The sequence below is a fragment of the Triturus cristatus genome, chromosome 7 (assembly GCF_964204655.1).
Source record: "Triturus cristatus chromosome 7, aTriCri1.1, whole genome shotgun sequence".
Taxonomy (NCBI): Eukaryota; Metazoa; Chordata; class Amphibia; order Caudata; family Salamandridae; genus Triturus; species Triturus cristatus.
In genome coordinates, this window is record NC_140590.1 from 121,318,509 (window position 1) to 121,343,055 (window position 24,547).

General features: G+C 46.0%; 1 protein-coding gene across 1 annotated transcript in view; it reads left to right on the plus strand.

Annotated features, from left to right (window-relative positions):
• Nucleotides 1-1,361: 1,361 nt before the first annotated feature.
• Nucleotides 1,362-24,547, plus strand: part of LOC146809001 (phospholipase A2 inhibitor and Ly6/PLAUR domain-containing protein-like) — a 100,063-nt gene continuing 76,877 nt past the window's right edge. Inside the window, exon 1 of the mRNA XM_085614813.1 lies at nt 1,362-1,521. Within this exon, the coding sequence (XP_085470939.1) occupies nt 1,362-1,521 (160 nt within the window). The remainder of the gene's footprint in view (nt 1,522-24,547) is intronic.

Genomic DNA, 24,547 nt, shown 5'->3' on the forward strand with positions numbered 1-24,547 from the left:
TGTTTGCACTTTGTGCTTGTGTTGCACGGAGTTTATGGTTGGACTGACTCCCTGAAATGTGGTTCATACCATTGCTGGTCTTGGTTCTTCTTAGTTGGTCTGTCGGGGCAGAGGCTGTCTCATCATTGGGAGGACGTTTGTATAAAAATTGGGTTATAAGACCTGCCGATGGGGGCTTTAAAAAGGACTTTTTGTCATTGACTGTGGTCCGTGCACTCCTTAAGATTCTAGGTGATACTTTGGTCTGGGGGAGTGGCTTTGTGTGGGCGTTTTCTTGATGCTAAATGATTTTTTCTTTTTTTTTGTCATTCTTCAGTGGAGAAGCTTGGTTTATCAGTAGATCTGGGGTTTTGTCGATATCTTGAGCCTAAGCTTGCTCCTTGAGATTTGGAGTTTAAATAAAGTTGTTGTCTGTGCTCTAAATCCGTGCGACAAAGCTAGATGATCCTATGGGAAGGGAGACCAGGAGATTCTTGCTGCGTGCTCTGGGTGTAGAATAGATAAGGTAAGTCCCAGATTGGCTACACAAATTTGTCAACTATTTGGGACTTATTCTGGCCCGTGGTGTATTCCAAATGACTTTTTAGTCCAGAGCGATGAGGCCGAGCACAAAGCAAAAAAACTACAAACAGAGAACAACTCCAGCTCCCACTGCACACCAAGCTAAGCTGTGGACCAGACAATGAGCAGCTCATCCAGTGAGAAAAATCTTTATGCTTTGTGGTGCTTCCCGCTCCTGCCACTCCCCAACTAAAGGCGGTAATTAGGGACGGCTGCTGCAGGCTGTCGTGTTTTGAAAATAGTGCCCGTGGAATCTGCCATGTGCTAGGCACTGGTAAATACCAAATGAAAACTGCAAAAAGCAGTGTTTACAGTGCTCGCGGCTCCTGCCACGAACCAAATCGGTTTATTAATATGTTGGGACCGCCTGTTGCATTTTTCAGGGCTAATGCGGTAATCGCAGCTCCTGCTGCACCTCAAAGAGGTATTAGACAGCCCTAAATCACTCCTGCTCACTTGATCTCTTCAGAAATGGCAGGAAATTATAGTGGTGCTTGCGGCTCCCACCGCCACGCACCAAAAGGGAGAAAGTACTCCCGCCGCCCCTGCACACCAAATTGGAGAGAAGTGCTCCTCACAGCACCTGCCGCCGCCCACGCCAAAGACAGGGGGGAGAAAAGCTCACGGGCCGCTCTTCATACGTGGCTCCCGCAGCTGCTCACCTCCTATCGCGGCTCTCACTGCCTCTCTCTCCCGGCCGCAACTCTCCACCACACATGGCCTGCGGCTCCCGCAACTCGTTATCCCCTGAGTTGCGGGTATGGAGGTACACCGCGGCTCCTGCCACCGCACTCTGCGCAATGCAGGGGGGAGAGGCGCTCCTCGCACCGCCGCCAAAAGAGAAATGCTCGCGAGCCGCACTTCACTTGCGAGAATCGCAGCTGCACTCTCCTGACTCTGTCCAAGCCGCAGCCGCCGCACTCCTCCACTCGCAGCTTACTCAAGGGTTCCGGCTTCCAGGTTAGTGGCTCACAGCAGCAGACACGATCCGGGTCTAGAGGGCTTGCCGATTTGTTGAACGTGGATACTTTTGTGGCCCAAAGGGGGACAGCTATAAACTGGAAGTCACCTAATGCTCCTGCTATTGCTTTATGGCTGCAAGTAGTGGCCGACTGGGCTAGCCAGGAAAGAGCCATGTTACACATAGAGAAAAGCATAGGCCTTCAGATATACTCCTAGTAGAGTTTTAAGTGGGAAAGAAGGAACTGAGTGATAATCTGAGAAACCAGGGCTGGCTATCAGGCCTAGGATAAGATGCAACCTTTATGACTGAATCAACGGTCCCCCGGCTTGCACCACCAGTTCTAGTAGACTTCAAAATGAAGTAGGCAAGGCAGATTCTTTGATTTCTGGACTATTTGGACCTTCCTGATTATGAAATATTCCAGACCCCATGTAAATGAAAAGTAATGGGAGACAGTAGTTTCTAATAGTAATGTGTAGCTCGGACATTTACTTAAGTACCAGTTGGAAATGACTACCTCTTGCCGGCTTTACCGCTAGATTTTTGCCTTGACTGTTTTTGATGGCTGTAAACTCCTCACCAGTGGTAAAGTGCCTGCGCTCCCTCTTTCAACATGGTGACATTGACATACCCTTAATTGGCATACTTAACTCCAATCTCTAATATAAGGGTACGTAAAGAGAACCCAGGACCCATAAGTTAGAGGCCAAGAGTGGGCTACAGCACATATTTTGGCACCATATGTAGTGACAGGACAAATGAATGTGGACCTTTATATATAAAAGTACCTACGTGCAGTTGCCAGTAGGTAGTTATAGTTAGGACCTAGTTTTCACAAGAAAAGTGTTTTTTGTTTTGTTAATAACTTTTGTGTTTGACAAATCTTCAATCAATTTTCCAAACTAGTTCACCACTCACTTCAGCTGCTATCTGGTAAGTTTTAGGGTGATTTGTCAAGTGGGGACGAGAAAAAGGTGGGGTCCCAAAACGCGTTTCCCCATGCAATTTCCCACAGGTATTTTAAACACTACAGCTAGATCTTGGTACACGAAGTACTTTTTGAGATTTCGTGTAAATCTGTTCAGACGCTTTAGAGTTATTAAAGAAAAATATTTATTTATATATAGAGATGCTGATCCACCCCTAATACACTATTGTGGATCTGTGCATCCACGCGCTAGCAGCAATGCTGTGATTGGCTGGCCACAACCTAAGAATGATGGAAGGGTTTGTGAGGGACCCTTCATGGGCAAGAAATTTATAAAAAATATTTTTGTTGTGAGCGCTAGGATTAGCAGAGTTACCGTTGTTCTCAGTGCTGCCCACCATATGAATCTGTGGCAGATCCACGGATCCAAATCCCAATAAAAAAACGACACCCACTCTCAGAGCCACTCACACACTCACTCATATCCACTTATGCACCCACACACTCACTCACACATCCACACAGACATTCGCAAATCAGAGACCCAGAGAATCACTCGATCACCCACTCACAGACCGACACAGGCACATATGTAGTAATCTCAAGTAACAATAACACATGCCCTAAGGTACCTAGAACTTGCGCCCTCACCATGCACTGCTAATTTACCCACATATTGCATCACTCACAAATCTTCTATGACACCATTGCTAATATCGCTACAACATTTGAAGTGAAATTATTGGTGTAAAAACTGTGCATGGCAGAGGCGTGAGTTCTAGTTATCTTAGAGCAAGAGTTATAGTTACTTGAGATAACTATAACTATAATTGCTGAATTTCTATAGTATTGTGTGTGGAAAATCTGAAGGCTAACAGGGTTTACTGTAGGGGAGAAGGTTCAGATATTACTACGCATGCCTGAAAAGAAACTCCTAGCCACTTGGCAAGGTCCTTATCAGGTACTAGATTAAGAGACACCAGTGACATACAGGGTATCCCACACAGAGGGTGGGTTGAACAAATGTATCATGTAAATCTTTGGAATGCATGAGAGGAGCCACCTCCCGCTCGAATGGACCTGGTAGTCTCTGTAAGCTGCGTGAACACCGGTAACCCCCTAGATATTCCCACTCAAACATTTTTAGGCAACAATGATGAGTCAGTTAAAATGGGTAATACCTTAACTACCAAACTAAAACAACAGCTAGCTAAATTATTCGACCATGATTTCGGGTGTTCCTGGACGCATGTCCCTAATGTCCCACAACATGATCACAGAAGGGAACTGTGTGGTCAAGCTTACTCCATACCACAAACCAGCTGCGAGATGACAGGCAGTGGAACAGGAAGTAGAAGGCATCCTGAAAGCTCACATAATAGAACCCTCCCAGAGTGCTTGGTGTTCACCCATGGTGTTGGTACTGAAAGAGGGCCGGAGTCTTCGTTTCTGTATTAACTTCTGCAAATTGAATGCCATATCACGATTTAATACCTATTCCATGCCCCAGGTAGATGAACTGGTAGCGAGGCTGGGTGTAGCGGGGGTCATGTCCATGACTGACCTCACGAAGGGATATTGGCAAATATCCCTTATGCCTGAAGCACGAGAGAAGACAGCCTTTGCGACCCATTCTGTGATTTATCACTTCAAGGTTCTGCCACTTTGCCTTTGTGGGGCCCCTGCCACCTTCCAGAGACTCGTGGGCATATTGTTAAGAGCTCATCAGACCTATGCAGTGGCATACGTAGACTCTACAGTGATAAATAATCCTAACTGGTGGACACACCTGCAGCACCTAGGACTGGTTTTACATACCCTGACTCAAGCGGGGCACACTTTGAATCCTAAGAATACCACCTTTGCCACAGAACACATATTTAGTGTATTTAGGGTTCACCATACATACAGGGGTCTTCTGACCACAGCTAAACAAACTCAAGGCCTTTTAAAGGATTCTACGACCCACAAAGAAAAAGAAGCTAGGCTCTTTTTGGGACTTGTGGGATACTTTCGCAGGTTGCCCATAGTTTTCGGAAGTTATGAACGTTCTACCTCAGAAATACACAGGTAAACATATGCCATGGACTGAGGTTCAGGAGCATAACTCCCAACAATTGAAATGTACATTTTGGAGGCATGGTCTGACCATGCACAAGATGGCCACTTAGTCTCAGAGCTCCGTGCCGTGGGGAGCTTCAGACGGCTATGAGGGCTGCTTCACATCGGCATTGACGGCTCGCTTTGATCGAAAATGCCGTTGGAATATACACTCTTCCTCATGTGGCAGTTTACACGGTGAGAAACGGTCCCTCCATTCAGTGCGGAGGTGTTTTTCTTCTTGCCCGCTGTTCCCTGTGAAAGACGTCCTGCTGTCATGCTCTTGCATCTCCTCGCGGCGGAATGCGCACTTGTCGACTGGCGACTGAGGGGATTTGCAGTTCAGAGAGACTCGACCTCCTTGGCTGCTTTGATGTGGTCTACAGTACGCCCACTCTCCCCTTATTATGTGAGGTGCAAATTTTAATTACTGAGGTGCACATTTATTGCTGAGACGCTCCGATTTTTTACACTGTGTGGCGCTCGCCTCATAACTTTATTTCACAATTGCTGATGCTGAGGCACCCTGAGGAAAATATTTATTATTGATAACTGTGGCTGTTGCTTTTAGGCGCCAAGACATGGCTCTGCAGTGGACTCTTTCTCTCCCTAATATATTAGGCGCACTTTCTCCTCAGCAATTACACTTTGACCCTACCTTTTTTTGGGGGGGAATATCTATTCTACTACGACCACAGGTGTGTCTTCCATATTGGTGCTCCAGTGGGTGAGGTAAATAGGAAGTCTACTTGCCTGTATAGTGAGGAAAGGGAAGAAAAGGCCAATAAGACATGCCATCTGGCAAAGCGAACAATAAATCCATAAAGCAGCCTCTGTACTCCGAAGCTTTAACTCAGTGCCTTTCCATTTTGACAGCCTCAACTACCTTTCCCTCAACTCAAACAATATCTAATCCTAATATGGCAACCACTCCAGACTCAACTATGGACCGCATACTTCAGGATATATCGGCAGTAGCTTGACCCTTGGAGGGCATGGAATCTTCCATATCTGACATAGCAGCTGATACTAAATCCATACGTGCGGATATTACTGGATTTCAAAATCGTCTTCAAGGTCTAACTGAGCGAGTAATCAATGTGGAGAATCGTCTTAGCAACATACTGGATCGAGATCAAGAACTTCTTTTTCTTCGTAGTAAAATTATAGATTTGGAAGACAGAAATCGTCGAGACAATGTACGTTTTTTTGCCTTCCCAGAAAAAATTTAAGGTTCTGACACTAAGGGCCTGATTCACAGAACTAACTTAAGACAAAATCCTAAACTTACTACCATTTTGGTATTCACAGAAGGTACTTACTCATTTTGGTATTCACAGAAGGCACTTACTCATTTCGGTATTCACAGAAGTTAGGAGTCCTAAGTTTAGGACTCCTAAATGCCTTCTGTGAATACTGAAAGCCTTAAAATTAGGATTTTTTTCAGTTTAGTAGTAGTATAGTTAGGACTCCTAACTTGAGGTCTCCTAAATGCCTTCTGTGAATACCGAAAGTCTTAAAATAAGGATTTTTCTCAATTTAGTAGTAGTAAAGTTAGGACTCCTAAGTTTAGGACTCCTAAATTCCTTCTGTGAATACCGAAAGCCTTAAAATTAGGATTTTTCTGAGTTTAGCAGTAGTAAAGTTAGGAGTCCTAACTTTTGGACTCCTAAACTGAGAAAAATCCTAATTTTAAGACTTTCGGTATTCACAGAAGGCATTTAGGAGTCCTAAAGTTAGGACTCCTAACTTCTGTGAATACCGAAGTGAGTAAGTGTCTTCTGTGAATACCAAAATGAGTAAGTGCCTTCTGTGAATACGAAAATGGTAGTAAGTTTAGGATTTTGTCTTAAGTTAGTTCTGTGAATCGGGCCCTCAGTCCTTTCTCCAAACAACTCTTCCAAAAATCACAGGCCTCAATTTTGATCCGCCATTGGAGATGCAGAGGACTCATCGCATCGGCCCACTTCAAGGAGGGTAAAATCTACGGACTCGCACACTCATTGTTTGTTTTTTAATACATGAACAGGCTTGTCAACTGATTACTGACGCCCGTATTCATGGACCATATGTGTTTGAAGGTCATGAAATCCATGTAGCTGCAGACTTTTCAAAGGAAACAAATGATTGACGCAAAGCCTTTCTCTCTTTTCGACCTCGTCTACGTCAATTGGACATTAAATATGGAATTTTTGAGCTGGCACTTCTACGAATCACCAAAGATGGCATTTCTAAAGAATTTTTTAAACCGGTGATCTTCAACAATTCCCGGAGAACTTTGTCCCTCAAAACATGGATTGTGCTTTGTCTCTACCAGAGCTTCAATCTCATCCTCCTTCATGCAATTCCAAGATGTCTTTTGATGGAATTCGACGCAACCCAGGTCATTCCAATAGTAGAGGAAGAGACCCAGATCGACTTGTGCGTCCTATTGGAGAGCGATCGCAAGATTTTCAAGCAGTGGCAGCACTTATGCAGGATGGAGATAGAGTCAAGTCACGTTCTCCTCTAAAATCTTCTTTATCCATTGAAGCTGGTATATCTTGAATCCTGATTTAAAGTTTGATTACCTAATATTACAGTTATGATAAGACTTTACTTATAGTATTCCAATTTTGTAATTAATTAGGCATATTTTATATCTAGAGGTAATCTATATAAGTCTTACACTTCAAGTTTTTTCCTTCTTTCTTTTTTTATTCTATATACTCCCACTGGCATAGATATACTAACCAATTCAGGACTAATATTTATTTCTTCTTACCTTTTCTTTTTTCTCCTTTTTGCCTATTCTATTATATGAATATTATGAATTAAATACTAATATATGACAATTAATACTGTTATTATCTTCTCTTTTCATCTCTTCTATTTTCTTTCTCAGAGACTCTTTATAATCTCATTTCTTTTAAATATATTCTTTTATTAATTACATATGTATATCTCTTTCTAATAAAATCCAATTATGTCATAGTGTTATTCAACTAAGTATGTTATGAATTTTAGGAGTATTTAAGGCTGGTAAGTATTAATATTTAACTCTCAAGCAAAAATCTTTCTCTTCTCCCTTCCTTTACTCTATAAATTTCAACTGACATATATACCCTCGCACTTATGTACTGCGTCCTTCTCTTCTCTCCTTTTCCTATATCCCATGTGATATGTACATTTTGACTTCACTTAATATAAAATGTTTAATGATGACATTTTATTCTTTTCCCATTTCTCTTCTTATATTCCCTTATTTATTGACTCTCCATTCTGCAACATATCAATTACAACCTGGATGTCTTAATATTTATTTAATTATTTATGAGCAGCATCTAACTGCAAGAATATATAAATATTGCATTATTATTCAAATCCCTCTAATGTTATGATATTATAATTTGAATATTATGACTTTTTATGTATTTTATGAATTAAGAGCCAGTATATATCATTAATGTTGTTGTATCATCGTTTCAAGGTTCAATATTCAATTATTCCACTATTTACTTACGTAACATTTTTTGAATATTTATAGTATGCTGGGTCCTTGACATAATAATATTTAATTGTTCTATTTTAATATTCTTCATTATAACTAATAGGCTTACTGCTATAGTATCATGTGACTATACTTTTGTAACAAGCAAGTTATCTTATTATAACTTTCTCTACTTATTTTCTGTCCTGTTTACATATAAGACAATATTATTTTGCTCTATTATTGACTAGATACATTAATAATTTTGACATAGTAATATTCACTTAATATATTTTCATACTCTTCGTAATAGTTACTAGGATTATTGCTATAGGAATATATGACTATAGTTTTGCCACATGCAAATCACTTTATTATTGATTTATCTACATATCTCCTACACTGTTTGCATATAAGATAATTTTATTCTGGTTCCTTTGACTAAGAGGAGTTAACCACCTCTCCAGTTATTATTTTATGATATTGTCATATTATGTCTGGTTTATCTTCTTTTATTGGTCATGTCCCTTATCTCTTATCTCTCTTCTACAACTGTATCCCCATGATACTAGGCTTTCTTTTCTCTTTTCATTTCGGCCTCTAAATTCCAATTCATATGTTACATTGTGCTGTGTATTATTTCATAGCTGTTTCCCTCGCCCTCGATGGTCTCATCGGATGGAGCTCCCCGGGCACGAGTAGCCTTTAAGTTAGGACTCGCCGCTAAAAGATCTATTTTGTTGGTACAGTGTCGTTTTTTACACAACACAACAAATTAATTTCCTTTTTCTTCTTTCCTATTCAATCTCTTCTATTTCCTCTTATTACATTACATTTTTTCTTTATTTTTGCACTCTGTGTATCCATATATTGTGCTTGGTGTCTTTTTTTTCTGCTTGTCTTCATTAGAATATTCTTTCTTGCTCTTTCATTAGATGAGCGACTCTCCACTGAATATTGGACTTATTATTCCTCATTGACGTTTCTATTAAGTTAGAGGTATAGGGCCCGATTCACAGAACAAACTTAAGACTAAATCCTAAACTTACTACCATTCTGGTATTCACAGAATGCACCTACTACTTCTGGTATTCACAGAGTGAACTTACTACTTTTGCTATTCACAGAATGAACTTAGAACTTTTGCTATTCACAGAATGCATTTATGACCACTAACGTCTGCACTCGGGCCGGAATTTCCACCCCCGGAGCGGAATTTCCGCACCCGGAGCGGAAAGTCCGCTCACGGGCCGGAGAGTCTGCCTACGGGCCAGAAAGTCCGCTCTCGGGCCGGAAACTCCGCTCTCGGGCCGGAAATTCCGCTCTCGGGCCGGAAAGTCAGATTTGGGACCAGACTACATTAACTGTGGCCATTGATCATTTGAGCCAAGGGTAAACACCTGTCCAAGTCCCTACCATCCCCCACCATGCATCAGCTGACACACTCCAGCCAATCCCAGCCAACAGCTCCAGTTAGCCATCATGTTGCTAGTGCCTACCATCCCCCACCATGATCCAGCTGAAGCCAATTAACACTCATTGACCAGCAGCAAAAAACATTTAAAAGCAGCATACAGTGAAGGAACAGGTTTGGCCACACAGAGTTTGTCTTTGCAAGCTGACACCGGCTGAGAATTACATCGGATCCTCCCAGCCGCATACTCTGGACCACGCATCCGCCTCACCCCACTGGAGGAGGATATCCTGACAACGATACACCCCCACTTGGTCCATGGGCTGCCTGTCAGTGACGTCCGCTACGTGGTATCAGGTAAGTGGGATGAAAAGAAAAAGTGCCTGAAAAGATTGTCTGTGTTGCACTGTCAGCGTGAATAAGGAAGTAGTCCAAAGTGTATAAAAAAATCCGTCAGTCAGAGACTCCTGTGTCACCCTCTGTATGTAGCACTACAAGTCCCACAATCCTTAGCGATGGAAATGGCAAATCCCTCCCCCACGTCAGAAAACATGGGCACTGTCCTGTTGCAGTAATACACCAGCCCGCTAAGTAGCAATTGACAAATATCAGCAGAGATGCGCCAGTAACAATGCGACACGCAATCCAACTCTTGTGCAACCGCGGATGCGTCACATTTACAATGCGGTGCACTGTGGCGCTGGGATAGACAGATGTGTGTCGCAACTGATGGCATTTGGGGGGTGCTCTGCTGGAGTAGTGTCTCAAGTGTGACTCAACTCCAACAATGTCCATGGACCGCCTACACCTAACATTCTGGGCCACTCATTACATGTGCCTCAGCTGGTGTAAGTTTGCATGGCACCACCCTATGAAAAGTGACTACATGAAATGCCGTCAATTACAATGCATCACTTGTACGAGGCATAACCAAAGAAACGCACACCCTGCCTACATCACAGCTGATGCATGTTTAATGTTGCGCAGGACCGCACAACGTGAGGCATCCCCATAAATGCATAACATTGTGAATAAGTCTAAATGTGTCACCTGTATTACCCCACCGCTGTGTCACAGAAGTGACGCAACTGCGGTGTAAATGTATTACAAGGGGGGTGTAAACCTGCCACAAAAAATCTACTAAGTAAATCACCCCATGCCAGCTTAAAGCACAAAGCAGAAGGTGAGAGAATCATCAGATCTAAAAAGTCATACATCTATTCTGTTGTACATTTCCCACCCTGCCACGCCATTACGTCCCCAATGCACCACTGCTGCTCCCTGCCCAGCCTGCGGCAGTACTGCATGACACTGTTAGCATGCAGAAGAAATGGGGAAATCACAGAAATGTTCCACAAGCACATATTCCATATGTTTAGTCTTCTCTCTTCTCACCCATTGACACATTCAGCCAGAGCACAGACAACTGCTGCAGCAGAGGTCCCTGCATCGACTGGGAGGAATCACCACCGTACAGTGATAGGCATACCACCCTCACCGACTGGTAAGTCAAAGGGGCCAGGAGATGGTCAAAATGCATAAATTGTCAGGAGTGACCAAGGGACATATAGTGCCCACATATGAAAGTCAACCAGAGATGAACAAATAGCTGCATTACTATTGGAGTTGTCAATGGACATCCACCTTTAGCTAATTATAATTGTGAACAGCTGAAGACAATATATTACATGCCTTGGCTCATCAAACCTTCGTAATTGCGGAACATGACATGTTTTCAGCAACAGCCCCAGACCTGGCAATCCAATCCTGTTATCGAGTGCCATAACTACTCAAAAGGGTGTCCCCACTATGTTGTAATGGTGTCTGTAGACGTAATCAATCAATCTAATTGACAGAAATATGGCAATGATGAACAAGTGAGATCCCAGGGTCATTAGTATTGACAATGCATACACTGTCCAACTTTGAATGTTTCCAATATAGATCAAATTCCCAGTCCACACAGCTGGTCATGTACCACTTACATTGTCTGGCTTTTGTGTTGCCCATCAACAAAACACGATAGTGGACCTCACATCAGGATCCGTAGACATGTCATTGTGATATTGGTTGCATCCAGGTAGTGGGCCCATTCGAAGTTATGTGGGAGCAATCATGATATTACGTATAACACACTTCAGCAACGCTGGTGCCCACAACTGCTTGTGCTCATCCTTTGTGCCAGAAATCTAGTGCATCACATCTGGCTGCAGGAATGTAAAGTAGCAAAACACACTTATCATTGTAGGTACAATGAGGTCCTCCCAGAATCAAAGACACACACTGACTTCTGCTACAAGGTTGGCTGTGACATCTGTTCAGGGCCCACACACTGTTCCGGTGCTGGGCCAAGGGAGGGGAACCCAATAATATATCAGGCTGACTGCTCATTAAATGTGCCTTTGACGTCCGCCGTATGTTGTATGTGTTGTACAACACTGTTGTCCTGCATCACAATATGCTCACATATGGCATTTGAACCCATGCAAGATCAGACCCTGGTGGCTAATGAAAGGATGACACAAAATGTATGCCAAGTGAGTGCAGAATGGACATTCAATAGTACCATGAGTCATATGAAGTGACCAAAACACAACCGGCTTGCAATTCAATTATCGGAAACACCATGATGAAAATAGCATGGCTGAGGCCAACACTGATGCCAGTAGTGTACCCTTGAGATGAATGTAGGGGCTGCTAAGGTGAATCTTCATGCAGTTACACCTGCATAATGACTAGGCTGAAGAGCAACACACTAATCCAGTGCAGGCGGAAGGCATCAAAGCCTCTCAGCCTATCCGCAATGTGTGAGTATAAACCAAATGTTACATTCTGCTTGCCTCATCTCCTACCGTATTCACATGTATAAGTGAGCGTTTGACATATGAGGTTTGGATGTCTGCTGTGCAAGACACCAATCGTCGTCAGCTAAGTAGTACCATGATCTTGGAAATAGAGTACGCAAAGAGAGGACACTCAAAGGATGGACCTAAGACATCTGTGTTCTCTCATACAAATATGTGTGACTTCATGCGTGGGGAAGCACAAATGAGCAACATCATGTCCCTGACTATTGCAAATCTCACAAATGAAACCCTTTCAGACTTGACAACAAACAACATGAGACTCTGGAAATATGTAAGTCTGAATGGCAAAGGTGAAAGCAGTGTAATGGGGAGGATTCCGGGTCATTTATCCCTTCCTATCAGTAACCTTCTTATACATGTGTGTCTGTTGATGTGTCATCATATTGATGTCAGTGCTGTGTGGAGGAAACGGCTGGCAACTGCTGCATGTGAGTAGGTGCCCAAATGTAAAGTTCAAGAGCTAAACATGCTGCACATTGTTCTGGATTACCCACAAATGGACATTGAGAATAACATGTTGGCTTAGTGCGACCATCTGTGGTTGAAAAATATAGACCTGTATGTCTCATCACAGCTGCTGACAGGATGACACCACAGCAGCGGACACCGTCCCGGGGACCGCATGACATCCTGGCTGCAGTAGTTCAACCCTCGTGCACCCGTCCTTCAGGTAATTCTAGCATGAGGTGTGTCTGTTGATGTGTCATCTTATTGATGTCACTGCTGTGTGGAGGAAACGTCTGGCAACTGCTGCATGTGAGCAGGTGCCCAAATGTAAAGTTCAGGAGCTAAACATGCTGCACATTGTTCTGGAATACCCACAAATGGTCATTGAGAATAACATGTTGGCTCAGAGCTACCATCTGTGGTTGCAAAATATAGACCTGTATGTCTCATCACAGCTGCTGACAGGATGACACCACAGAAGCGGACACCGTCCCGGGGACTGCATGACATCCTGGCTGCAGCAGTTCAACCCTCGCGCACCCGTCCTTCAGGTAATTCTAGCATCAGGTGTGTCTGTTGATGTGTCATCTTATTGATGTCACTGCTGTGTGGAGGAAACGGCTGGCAACTGCTGCATGTGAGCAGGTGCCCAAATGTAAAGTTCAGGAGCTAAACATGCTGCACATTGTTCTGGATTACCCACAAATGGTCATTGAGAATGACATGTTGGCTCAGAGCTACCGTCTGTGGTTGCAAAATATAGACCTGTATGTCTCATCACAGCTACTGACAGGATGACACCACAGCAGCGGACACCGTCCCGGGGACTGCATGACATCCTGGCTGCAGCAGTTCAACCCTCACGCACCCGTCCTTCAGGTAATTCTAGCATGAGGTGTGTCTGTTGATGTGTCATCTTATTGATGTCACTGCTGTGTGGAGGAAACGGCTGGCAACTGCTGCATGTGAGCAGGTGCCCAAATGTAAAGTTCAGGAGCTAAACATGCTGCACATTGTTCTGGATTACCCACAAATGGTCATTGAGAATGACATGTTGGCTCAGAGCTACCATCTGTGGTTGAAAAATATACACCTGTATGTCTTATCACAGCTGCTGACAGGATGAGACCACAGCAGTGTGCACCATCCCGGGGACTGCATGACAGCCTGGCTGCAGCGTTGAAACCATCACGCACCTGTCCTTCAGGTAATTCTGGCATGAGGGGTGTCACTGGCTTCGACTCCAAAGCCATGACAGAGATCCTGATTCCCCTCTGCATGTAATCAGCAGTTGTGTACAAAGTGAAATGCAAATCAGGAGTGTCATGTGCCTGTCTGTCAATTGGTGATGCAGATAATTGAGAATGTTGTCACTTCCCTCTACAGCTGCTGGTTCAGGGACAGCTATGCCTACACAAGCCGTGAGGAGACAGGTCCAGCAGGTGACACTAGGGGGGAACACCAAGGGACAGAGAGTTGTGCCTGGAGCTGGTGAGTTTGCCTGTATCTGTGTATCACCTCAGTGCTATGGTTTGAGCTTTCATTTGTGGTGGTACCCTACACAGGTCACATGATACTCATCTGTTGATGCAAAGTACAGTTAATACAAACCCTTTTGTTGCACCACATGTTATACCAGGTCAATCCCTAATACGGTTGCAACCTCTGTTCCAGGGGATGCTGAGGACGAGGATGACAGGCCTATGACCAGTGCGGGCCGACGGGGAATCAGAGGGGAGAATCCCCTGATCCTCCAAGCTGTGATGTCGGCTGCAAGCACTGCTCAAGAGGAGGAGGATGAATTTCCTGAGGACGTCTACTTGGTGGATGATGAGGACTACATGTCTGATGACAATGAAGATGCCAATGCGCGCTATTGTGCCAGATTGGCTAAAACGGTCAGGGCATCACATCCTCTGCCAAGCAACGTTCGTTAGCCTCCTCCCAAGCATAGCATGGCCTGTCCCCAGACTCGAGCAAACCAGCCACAGCACCCACGCATCACAACACAGACATCACTCCCTCACAGTCCTCACGTCCAGGACCAACATGGTGGTTCCCCTACCCGCTCTTCCCTAGACAGTGTATAACCTCTCCACCATCTGGGGGTAGTACCAGCCCTGTTGTGCTGCCGGAATCCCCTGGGCACCATTCACCTGCCCACAGGCTCCCACCTGCCACCCCCCCCTGCTGTAGGACCTGCTCCTCCCATCCATGGCAGACAGCTGCAGAGAGGGCCTGCACCTGGCTGTGATGGCCAGTGGGAGCAGGACTTCTACCAACAGCAGAGCGATGTGAGGCAGGACATTTGTACCATAGAGGCTACCCTGTCCTACATATTGGACTCCCTGCAGGACATGGTCCACTTCCCTCAGGTGGTGGAGAGGCTGAGCCAAGTGTTGGATAGGATGGATAGGACTTGGCAGGACATGTCCAGAAATATGCGAGACATGCTATCGATCCAAAGGGAAGAGGGTGCAAGACACCATGCCTTGGCCATGAAGATGATGGAGGGCATATTGAAAGTGAGCCAATCTTTCCCTTCATGGTCAACGCAGGGAGGAGAGCCATCATATCTGCCCACAGGACAGCACATCCCCACACCTGTACCAACTGCACAGCAACAGGGCAAAGGGAGACATCCACACCAGCGGGCTGAACTGGCACTCCCAACACCAACCCCTGTACAGGCACTCCCGCCACCTGCACAACCACCACCAACCCCTGTACAGGCACTCCCGCCACCTGCACAACCACCACCAACCCCTGTACAGGCACTCCCACTCCCACCACCTGCACTACCACCACCAACCCCTGTACAGGCACTCCCGCCATCTGCACAACCACCACCAACCTCTGTACAGGCACTCCCTCCACCTGCACAACAACCACCAACACCTGTACAGGCACTCCCGCCACCTGCACAACCACCACCAACCCCTGTACAGGCACTGCCACCACCTGCACAACCACCACCAAACCCTGTACAGGCACTGCCACCACCTGCACAACCACCACCAACCCCTGTATAGGCACTCCCGCCACCTGCACAACCACCACCAACCCCTGTACAGGCACACCCACCACGTGCACAACTGGCCCTTGTCCAGGCACAACCATCAAGTGTGCATACACCATCTGCCCCAGCACATGTAGATGACCCTGGACAGTCCCTTGGACAGTACCCACCTCCATGTAGGCGGCGAGCCAGAGCTGAGCACTCCGAGCGGTCCTTCCCCCCCAAATTGCGATGTCGCAAGCTCAATCGGAACCCAGGACAATGTAACCAGGGGATTGTGTGTTCACCAAATAAAGACCTAAAAAAAAAGAAATCTGTTGTGTCTCATGTCCTGTGTAACGATGTAGGTGGCCTCGAGATGTGAGAAGGTATGTGTGTGTGTGACACAGTTACAAGTGTAACCCTTCATTGCAACAAGCCATTATGTGCATAGCAGATGACTCACCAAATATGTGTCCTGATTCAGAACCCGACATTCTAAATGAAGTCAAACAAGTAGAAGTAATTAGAATTCCTCAAATATATTTAGGTATGAACAGAACAACCGTCCGTTTGGAAGGGAGGAAGGAAAACAAATGATGGTCTTGATGCAGAGGGAGAAGGGAACCTGGATTGGGGTGGGGCAACAAAAATATAACACGTCAGGGAGCGTCAGGGAAAACAGTCTATTTACAAGGGGAAACTGAAATAATTGTTCACGTCAATGTCTCCGTCAAAAGTCAAGTGTCCTTCTGGTCATCCTCTAGGACCACAATGTCCAGATCCTCTGAGTCCGATGCAGGCACACGTCTGGCAGGTGCAGTAACAGGCACCACATGTGTTTGTGACACACGAGGAGTATGGGGGGAAACAGTGTGGGGCAACGAACAGGGGGAGACATTGATGGTGGTATGGGAAGGGATTATGGAGACAACAGACGACATGGCTATGGTCTGTGAATTGATGCTGGTGGCGAGGGTGGCCATAGATCGGAGCATGTCCTCTCGCATCATGCGTACCTCCATACACACTTGTAGCATGATGCGAGCGGACATGTCTGGCTGACCCTCACACATCCACATCAAGTACACTGGCACAGCTACAGGAGGAACAGCACCAGGGGCCTGGGGGGGACAGGAGGGATGTGGTGCCTGAGGTCCGGAGCCAATGATGTTGTGGAGCTGGCGGCGACGATGAGGGGGACTTGTTGCAGGGGATTCAGCTGGAGCCCCCGATGGCATGGGGGACTCTAGAGGTAGGGAGGGGCTGATGGCAGGCCCAGGTTGTGTGTTGGCCTGCCCCAAGGACACCTCTTCAGGGCCCACAGGTGAAGAGTCATGGGGAGAGTAGCTCTCCAACACATCATGGTCCGAGGTGTCGGGTTCACCCCCCCCCCCTTCAATGTCTTCAGCCTCCACCCGGGATGTAGCACCAGCATCAGGGTGTCCCTTGTCAGTCCGGGTGGGCGCAATCCCCTTGCCTCTTGATGTTGAGGGTCCCTCCTCATCCTCCTCTTCCTCGCTGGTGGAAAGAGGGTGTAGCCGCCGCCGCACTGGTGGCCTCGCGCTCCGGACCTGGTCCTGCTGCCCTTCCATTTCGCCAGCTGTGCCTGCAGAAATGTAAGCAAAATCCTAATGTTATGGTTGTGTCATGCAGGACGAGACACATACATAGAGGAGCCAAGCTCAGACTTATTTTCCTCTGATCACACTCTATAGTTGTCAGCGTCTATGAGCTGACATTACGTGTATGTTCACTGTCATTTACTGGATTGAGTCTGACATGGCCATCTCACGTGGATGTTTGTGGCTTACACAATTGTATTGGCCAACTCTCAACCTGGCATTCTGGTGATCTGTGTGTCCTGCCACGGCTACATGTGCAGGTTCCAAAAGGAGTCCACCAATGGAGAACATGAAGAGTCCTGATTTCTCGGATTTTGGCCATTCATAGGGAGTCGCAGCTATTTAAGGTCTGTACAAGTGTCATCTGCTTTGTGTCATTGTATGGGACAAGACAAGTGGCGAATGGGGGTCACACATCCACTGAGGCTCTGGGCTATTTGTGTAGCTACATGGTGAGTCTAGCCTTGGGCTGTCCCCACACATGATCTGACAATCCAGTGGCACATATTGGCTTTGGTGACTGATATGGTAATGCAGTACACCGCTGAACAGTGGGGGATTGTTGTGACAGCTACCTGTACATGTGAAATGTCAAACAGCCCACTGAGGGTGAGACATCTGTCAGTGGGCACCCCTTGCAAATTTAGAAGCGCTTAAGAGTGATGCAAGGATGTCAAAGTCTGTCTTGACTCCATGGCACATGATGATTTGTCACAATTGGAACCCAAACTCTACAAATGCATTGCAAGTCATAGCATCTAATTCCCTTTGGCCTGCCATGCTCACACTGGACAGTGTCTGTACCATTGCTCATCCAATGCACACATGATTTCCTAGTGCCAATTGTAGTGGTGCGGGAGGAGCAGATTTCAGTATAAATGCACTATTATGGCTCATTTTGCCAGTTTATAAAGATACGTGGTATGGAGGAAAGGATATACAAATATATTCGAACAAGGACACTTTTAATTATCCATTCACATGTGATTAAATTCACTTCTCATTTTCTTTGTATTTGTGCTGAGCATATACAAAAACATATATTTACAAAACAAAACCTCTGTACATATAACAAAACTACACTACTGTCCTAAACATTAATTTTCAATTGTGGGTCCACCCTTCAATAGTATGGACAACCCCAGAGGGCATATACATTGCATGAGAAGTATCAATGTCCCCATAAATTCTAAGGCAATGCAAGGTTGTTGAATCCCAACACAATCAAAATCTTTTGGGTCCCTCTGTAAAACCAAAATGTCGACGCGGTCGCGTTTCAGCCAATCAATTCCTTATGGCCTCTTCAGGACAAGGAAAACCGCAGCAATCTTAGGCTGGTCTCTCTACTCAGCATACCAAGCGTAAGTACTGTACAATAGCCAGGAGTGGGATGCAGGGGATCCACGCCCTATTCCATCTCTTTATTGAAAAGTCAGCTGGGCCCCCTGTTCGTGTTCTAAATTCAAGATTTCTTCCGTCGTGATTACGAGCTTGCTTCTCTAGCCTCTCCTTGATAGCTCTTCCGCATCTATCGGTGCTAACTCTCGCTACGTGAGTTTGTTCAGGAGAGCACTATCTGCAGCATATGCTGCAGATAGTGTTCTCCTGAACAAACTCGCGTAGCCTTAGCATTGCATTGCTTTAGAATTTATGGGGACATTGATACTTCTCATGCAATGTATATGCCCTCTGGGGTTGTCCACACTATTGAAGGGTGGACCCACAATTGAAAATTAATGTTTAGGACAGTAGCGTACTTGTGTTATATGTGCAGGGGTTATGTTTTGTAAATATATGTTTTTGTATATGCTCAGCACAAATACAAAGAAAATAAGAAGTGAATTTAATCACATGTGAAAGGATCCTTAAATGTGTCCTTGTTCACAAATATTGTTGTATCTTTTCCTCCATACCACGTTTCTTCATATATGGTGTTCACTTTACCCAGGTAATGGATGGTGTAATTGTTGGGTATACCCCTAGCTATCAGAATCATTTAGCCAGTTGTCATGACGTAACTACAACTCCCAAAATGCACTCTGCCCTGTACAGTCCATATGCCACAGTGTGCCTTTTTATGCTTGGTGACTGCTGCATGGACACAGAATCTGTGAATGGAGGCATCGGACACACAATGGTACAGCACTGTTTCACTCACATCATACTCCCAGACACATTTAGCATATGATGCACTTACCATGTCCCTGCTGCTCATGCTCCTCCAGCTGAGCATGGAGGGTCGGCCAAGCTGCTCGCAGGACCCTCCTGTACAGTGGGGATAGGCGAGGATGATGCACATGGTGCTGGGAGGACTGGCCCACCATCTCCTCAGCCTTGTGCCGGGACCACCGTTTCAGGTCCTCCCTGCACTCCTGGTGTGGACTCCCACTGCAGTGCAGTGCTCCCCGATGTTGGCCCACAGCCTGGCCCGGGCTGCATTGCTCAGCTGGTGTTCAGGGTCCCCATATAGCTGAGGATATTTGGCCAGCACCCCCTCAGCCAAGATGTCTAACTCACTTTCAGTGAAAGGGGGTGCCTTCTCTTCATAACCCTCTGCCATTATGGGGATAATAAGTATGATGAGAGCAGCAGGCTGTCAGAGGATCTGATCTGTGAGTGAGGATGACTCAGAATGAACACAAAATGGCTGCCAACTATTTCCTGTGATGTATTTCCTGCCTCCAACTTCCTGTAAAACATTTCCTGAATGAAATAATGTGTTCCGGGTCATTTTCGGAGATTACGGCCCGCGAGCGCAGCTTCCGGTTCCGGAGCGGAGGGTCCGCACACGCGCCGTACGCTCTGTAATCGGGACTTCCGCTTTTGTGCCGTAAACTCCGAAAATGACCCGGAACAGATTATTTTATACAGTGTATGTTTGACAGGGAGTGGGAGGCAGGAAATACATCACAGGAAATAGTTGGCAGCCATTTTGTATTCATCCAGATCCATCCACAATCATGAATCTAATCTACTGCCATCCTGCTGTTCTGTTGTGGATAAAAAAGAAAAGACAGTGCATGTGCGAATTATTAAAATGTAACAAGAGGGGAAAGAGACCATTTTAAGACATTTCTGCACTTATGGGCAGGGGGGGGCTGACACAACATAAAACCCCTGTTTCACTTTCTCATGCTTTGCATCATGGTACATGTAGTCCATATTGGGTGCTCAGTAGCAGAGTTGTGTGATGTGTTACGTAACATTGGGGTGGAGAAGTGTGGATATATCACAGACACATGGGGGCAGATTTATGTTCCCTGGCACATCCCTGCAAATCAGCAGGGATGCGCCATGGGAGATGCGTCACGCAAGTTTGCCCTTGCACCACCGCAGATGCGCCGCATTCACAATGCCGTGCATCGTGGCGCAAGGACAAGCAGATGCGTGACGCATCTGCCGGCGTAAGGTTGGCGCATTGCTGGAGTTGCGTCGCAACCGCCACGCAGCTCCAGCAAGGCTCGGGGTGCCCCTATCCCTGACATGCTGCGTCAATCCTTAAGCCTGCTTCAAGCAGGTGCAGGGCTTTGACGCAGCATGGCCGGAAAAGTGTCTGAGTGAAATCTTGTGGATTTCACTCAGCCACTTTTCGGAGGCGTTCCTGTGCCAGAAGGCCCCCCCCTGTGCAGGTACGCCCACATGTGGCGCAACCTTGACAACGTGACGCATCTCCCTAGATGCGTCACGTTGTAAATAGCCCACAGCATGGCGCTGGGTTCGTGCCGCCGCTGCGTCACTAAAGTGACGCAACGGGGGCGCAAAAGTGGTGCACGGGGCGTATTCATCTGCCCCATGGTGTCTGATTCACCCATGACATCACTCATGTTGTAGGCGCATCTTTTGTGGGTGAGTCACATCTGTTGATGGCACAGGCCCGACAATGCTATGGTTATGGCCTTTTCTGATTAAGTGACCCATCCTCATGAGGTCCGGCTGGGTCTCTCAGTACATGTATCATTTTCCATCAGCGTCAATAGATTCTTTCAGGACATCCACTACACTGATCGCTGACATGGGCACATGAGCTGAAGCACGCACGACCTTTTGACTACTGTCACCAGCTGTGATGAACATGCAGTTAGTGTGGCTTGCAAAGTTGTCTCAGGAAGGAATTTCTTTACACAGTCGTGTATATCCAAGTTTCATCATTGGCAACAGACAGCAATCCACATTTAGTCCATTCCACTACAGGTTGCTCATGTGAAAAATGTGGCAACGAGCTGCTCACGGACTTGCATGCCCTGACCTCGGTTATGTGCCATGGCCCGGTTTCCCAGATTCAGAGCTAGCCGAGGTTCCAGCGGTATGTGTAAGCCATGCGTTAAGGCATTGTTGTGCAAGACACAACAGGCTAATATGATCTTGCACACGACTTCTGGGGAGTACTGCAGCACCCCCCCTGTACGATCGAGACATCTGAATCGCGCCTTCAACAGACCAAAAGTGCGCTCTATGATGGCTCGAGTCCGTATGTGTGCCCTATTGTACCTACACTGTGGTACAGTGTTTGCACGCCTGTAAGGGGTGAGGAGATGTGGGGTGAGTGCATACCCAGCATCACATGAGGAGAGGGGAAAGGGCAGTTGGTTACATTTCCCCTCTTTGACTTGCACAGGACATGATCTATACTGTATTACATGCAGTATCTGTTGGGCCATGTATGTAGCTTTATGATTCTTATTGTACAATGGTTAATGTTGGGGGGCATTCAGACATTTGCAAAACACATTTCCCTCATTTCTAACGCTTGGTACTTACCCAGTAGCCACATGTTGTCAAATTCTCCCGCAGCCATACGCCGGGCAAGAGGTGACATGCGGAATATGAAGCTGTCATGGGTACTGCCTGGGAACACCGCATGCACATTAATGAACCTCCCCCTGGCATCACAGACAGCTTGCACGTTGATGGAATGCCATCGGTGTCTGTTGCAGAAGATGTGTGCAATGTGGCGGGGTGGCTGAAGGGCCACATGGGTACAATCAATTGCACCCAGCACACGTGGGAATTGTGCAATGAGATAGAAATCTCGTGCTGCCCTTTGTCTCAGAGCCAGTGTACGTGGCATTTGTATGTGGTTGTGGGATCTTGCAGTGATGCATCTCAGTACCTGATGCAGGCACCGCGACTGGCTCGCCTGGGATATGCCCACATGGTCACTGGAGACCCTTTGGAAAGAGCCAGTGGCAAAGAAATGGAGCGCAGAGAGGATCTTGAGATATGCTGGGATTGCATGAGAGCAGCAGGTCTCAGAGTCAAGTTCCTGCTCCCACTCACATACCATATCCAAGATGACTTCTGGAGGGAAACGGTACCTGGCCCTTACATCTTGACTGGAAATTCCAAATAGGTTGATCCTCTGTCTGTAGATCCTCTCTGCTCTCCTCCTCCTCCTCAAGTGGTTTTGCTGCATGGCAAGGGGCAGTGCAACAAACTAATCCAGTGACATGTTGTAAGGGTTGTGTGTGTGTCTGCTTTGCAGTTATACGTGCTGCCGAGCTAGGATTGGCTGGAGTGTGTCAGCTGATGCATGGTGGGGGATGGTAGGGACTTGGACAGGTGTTTACCCTTGGCTCAAATGATCAATGGCCACAGTTGATGTAGTCTTGCCCAAATCGGAACTTCCGGCCCGAGAGCGGAATTTCCGGCCCGTAGGCAGACTTTCCGGCCCGTAGGTGGACTTTCCGGCCCGTATGCGGACTTTCCAGCCCGTAAGCGGACTATCCGGCCCGTGAGCGGATTTTCCGCTCCCGGTGCGGACATTCCACTCCGGGTGCGGACATTCCGCTCCGGGGGCGGAAATTCCGGCCCGAGTGCGGACGTAAGTTTAGTGGTCGTAAATGCATTCTGTGAATAGCAAAAGTTCTAAGTTCATTCTGTGAATAGCAAAAGTAGTAAGTTCATTCTGTGAATACCAGAAGTAGTAGGTGCATTCTGTGAATACCAAAATGGTAGTAAGTTTAGGATTTAGTCTTAAGTTTGTTCTGTGAATCGGGCCCATTGTGATTCCATAGTATAGTTTGACCTTCTTAATATATTTCTATAGGAACTTTCTTTTAATTTTCTTATATCAACTCCTATTGTTCTATACAATATTTTGTAGGTGTTATGTTGTTTCTCTTCTTCTCTTTCTCTATCACGTTTCTCATTCACAAGTCTATAATCTTTGCTTTAGATACTAAACTTCTTAACCTATAAATCTTATTCTCTTACAATTTCTACTACATATCAGCCAGAGTGCCCTCCCCTTTTTTCCCTTACCATCCTGCCCTATTCCCTCTCATTGTATTCCCATTAATTTATCATTTCTCTTACTTTGACTAATACATTGATTCCAGAACTCATAATCCCTTTTGACCGTATCGCGCCATGGCTAACACTCACCCCCCTATCTACCATCACGTGGAATGTCAATGGCCTTACTCATTACATCAAAAGGAAGAAGGTACTTTCTTATCTACAGTCCAAACGTGTACACATAGCTTTACTACAGGAAACACACCTTGATGAGATTGAATCTGACAAACTCTGCAGAGATTGGGTGGGGAAGGTCATTCACAGCAGCATTCACAAAAATTAACCCACAGATACTAGCCCTGTCCTCAAATGTGGAGTTGCAATCCTTATTCGGAGATCACTCCCAGTCACGATCTCCAAGACCTGGTCGGATTCTGATGGTTGATATGTATTCGTCAAATTACGTATTGGGGTTTCTTACATTTGCCTGGGATCAATCTATGCTCCGATTGGCACTAAAAAGTATTTTTTCCTTCAATTGAATCGTCTTCTCACAGAGATTAATGCCTCGCAATACCTCATTGGTGGGGATCGGAATCTGGTTTGAGATCCTATCCTATACAAAACAGGTCCGTTTGATAAAGTCAATGCAGCGGATAGAGCTATCTTAAATGATATACTCTCGGATAATAGTTTGGCATTGGCGTCTTAGCCACCCACAAGAGAAAGAGTATATGTTCTTTTCTCCATCGCATGGCACATTTTCCCACTTAGATTACTTTCTGGTATCACACAAAGCAGTCCAATTGGTCACGGAGTCTCATATCCTAGAGGTAGCCTTGCCTGAACATTCTCCTGTCCTTTTATCTTTAGATCTAGGTCTCTCCTGACCAGGGCGATAACCATGGCGTATGAGCATCCAGCGACACAGGACATC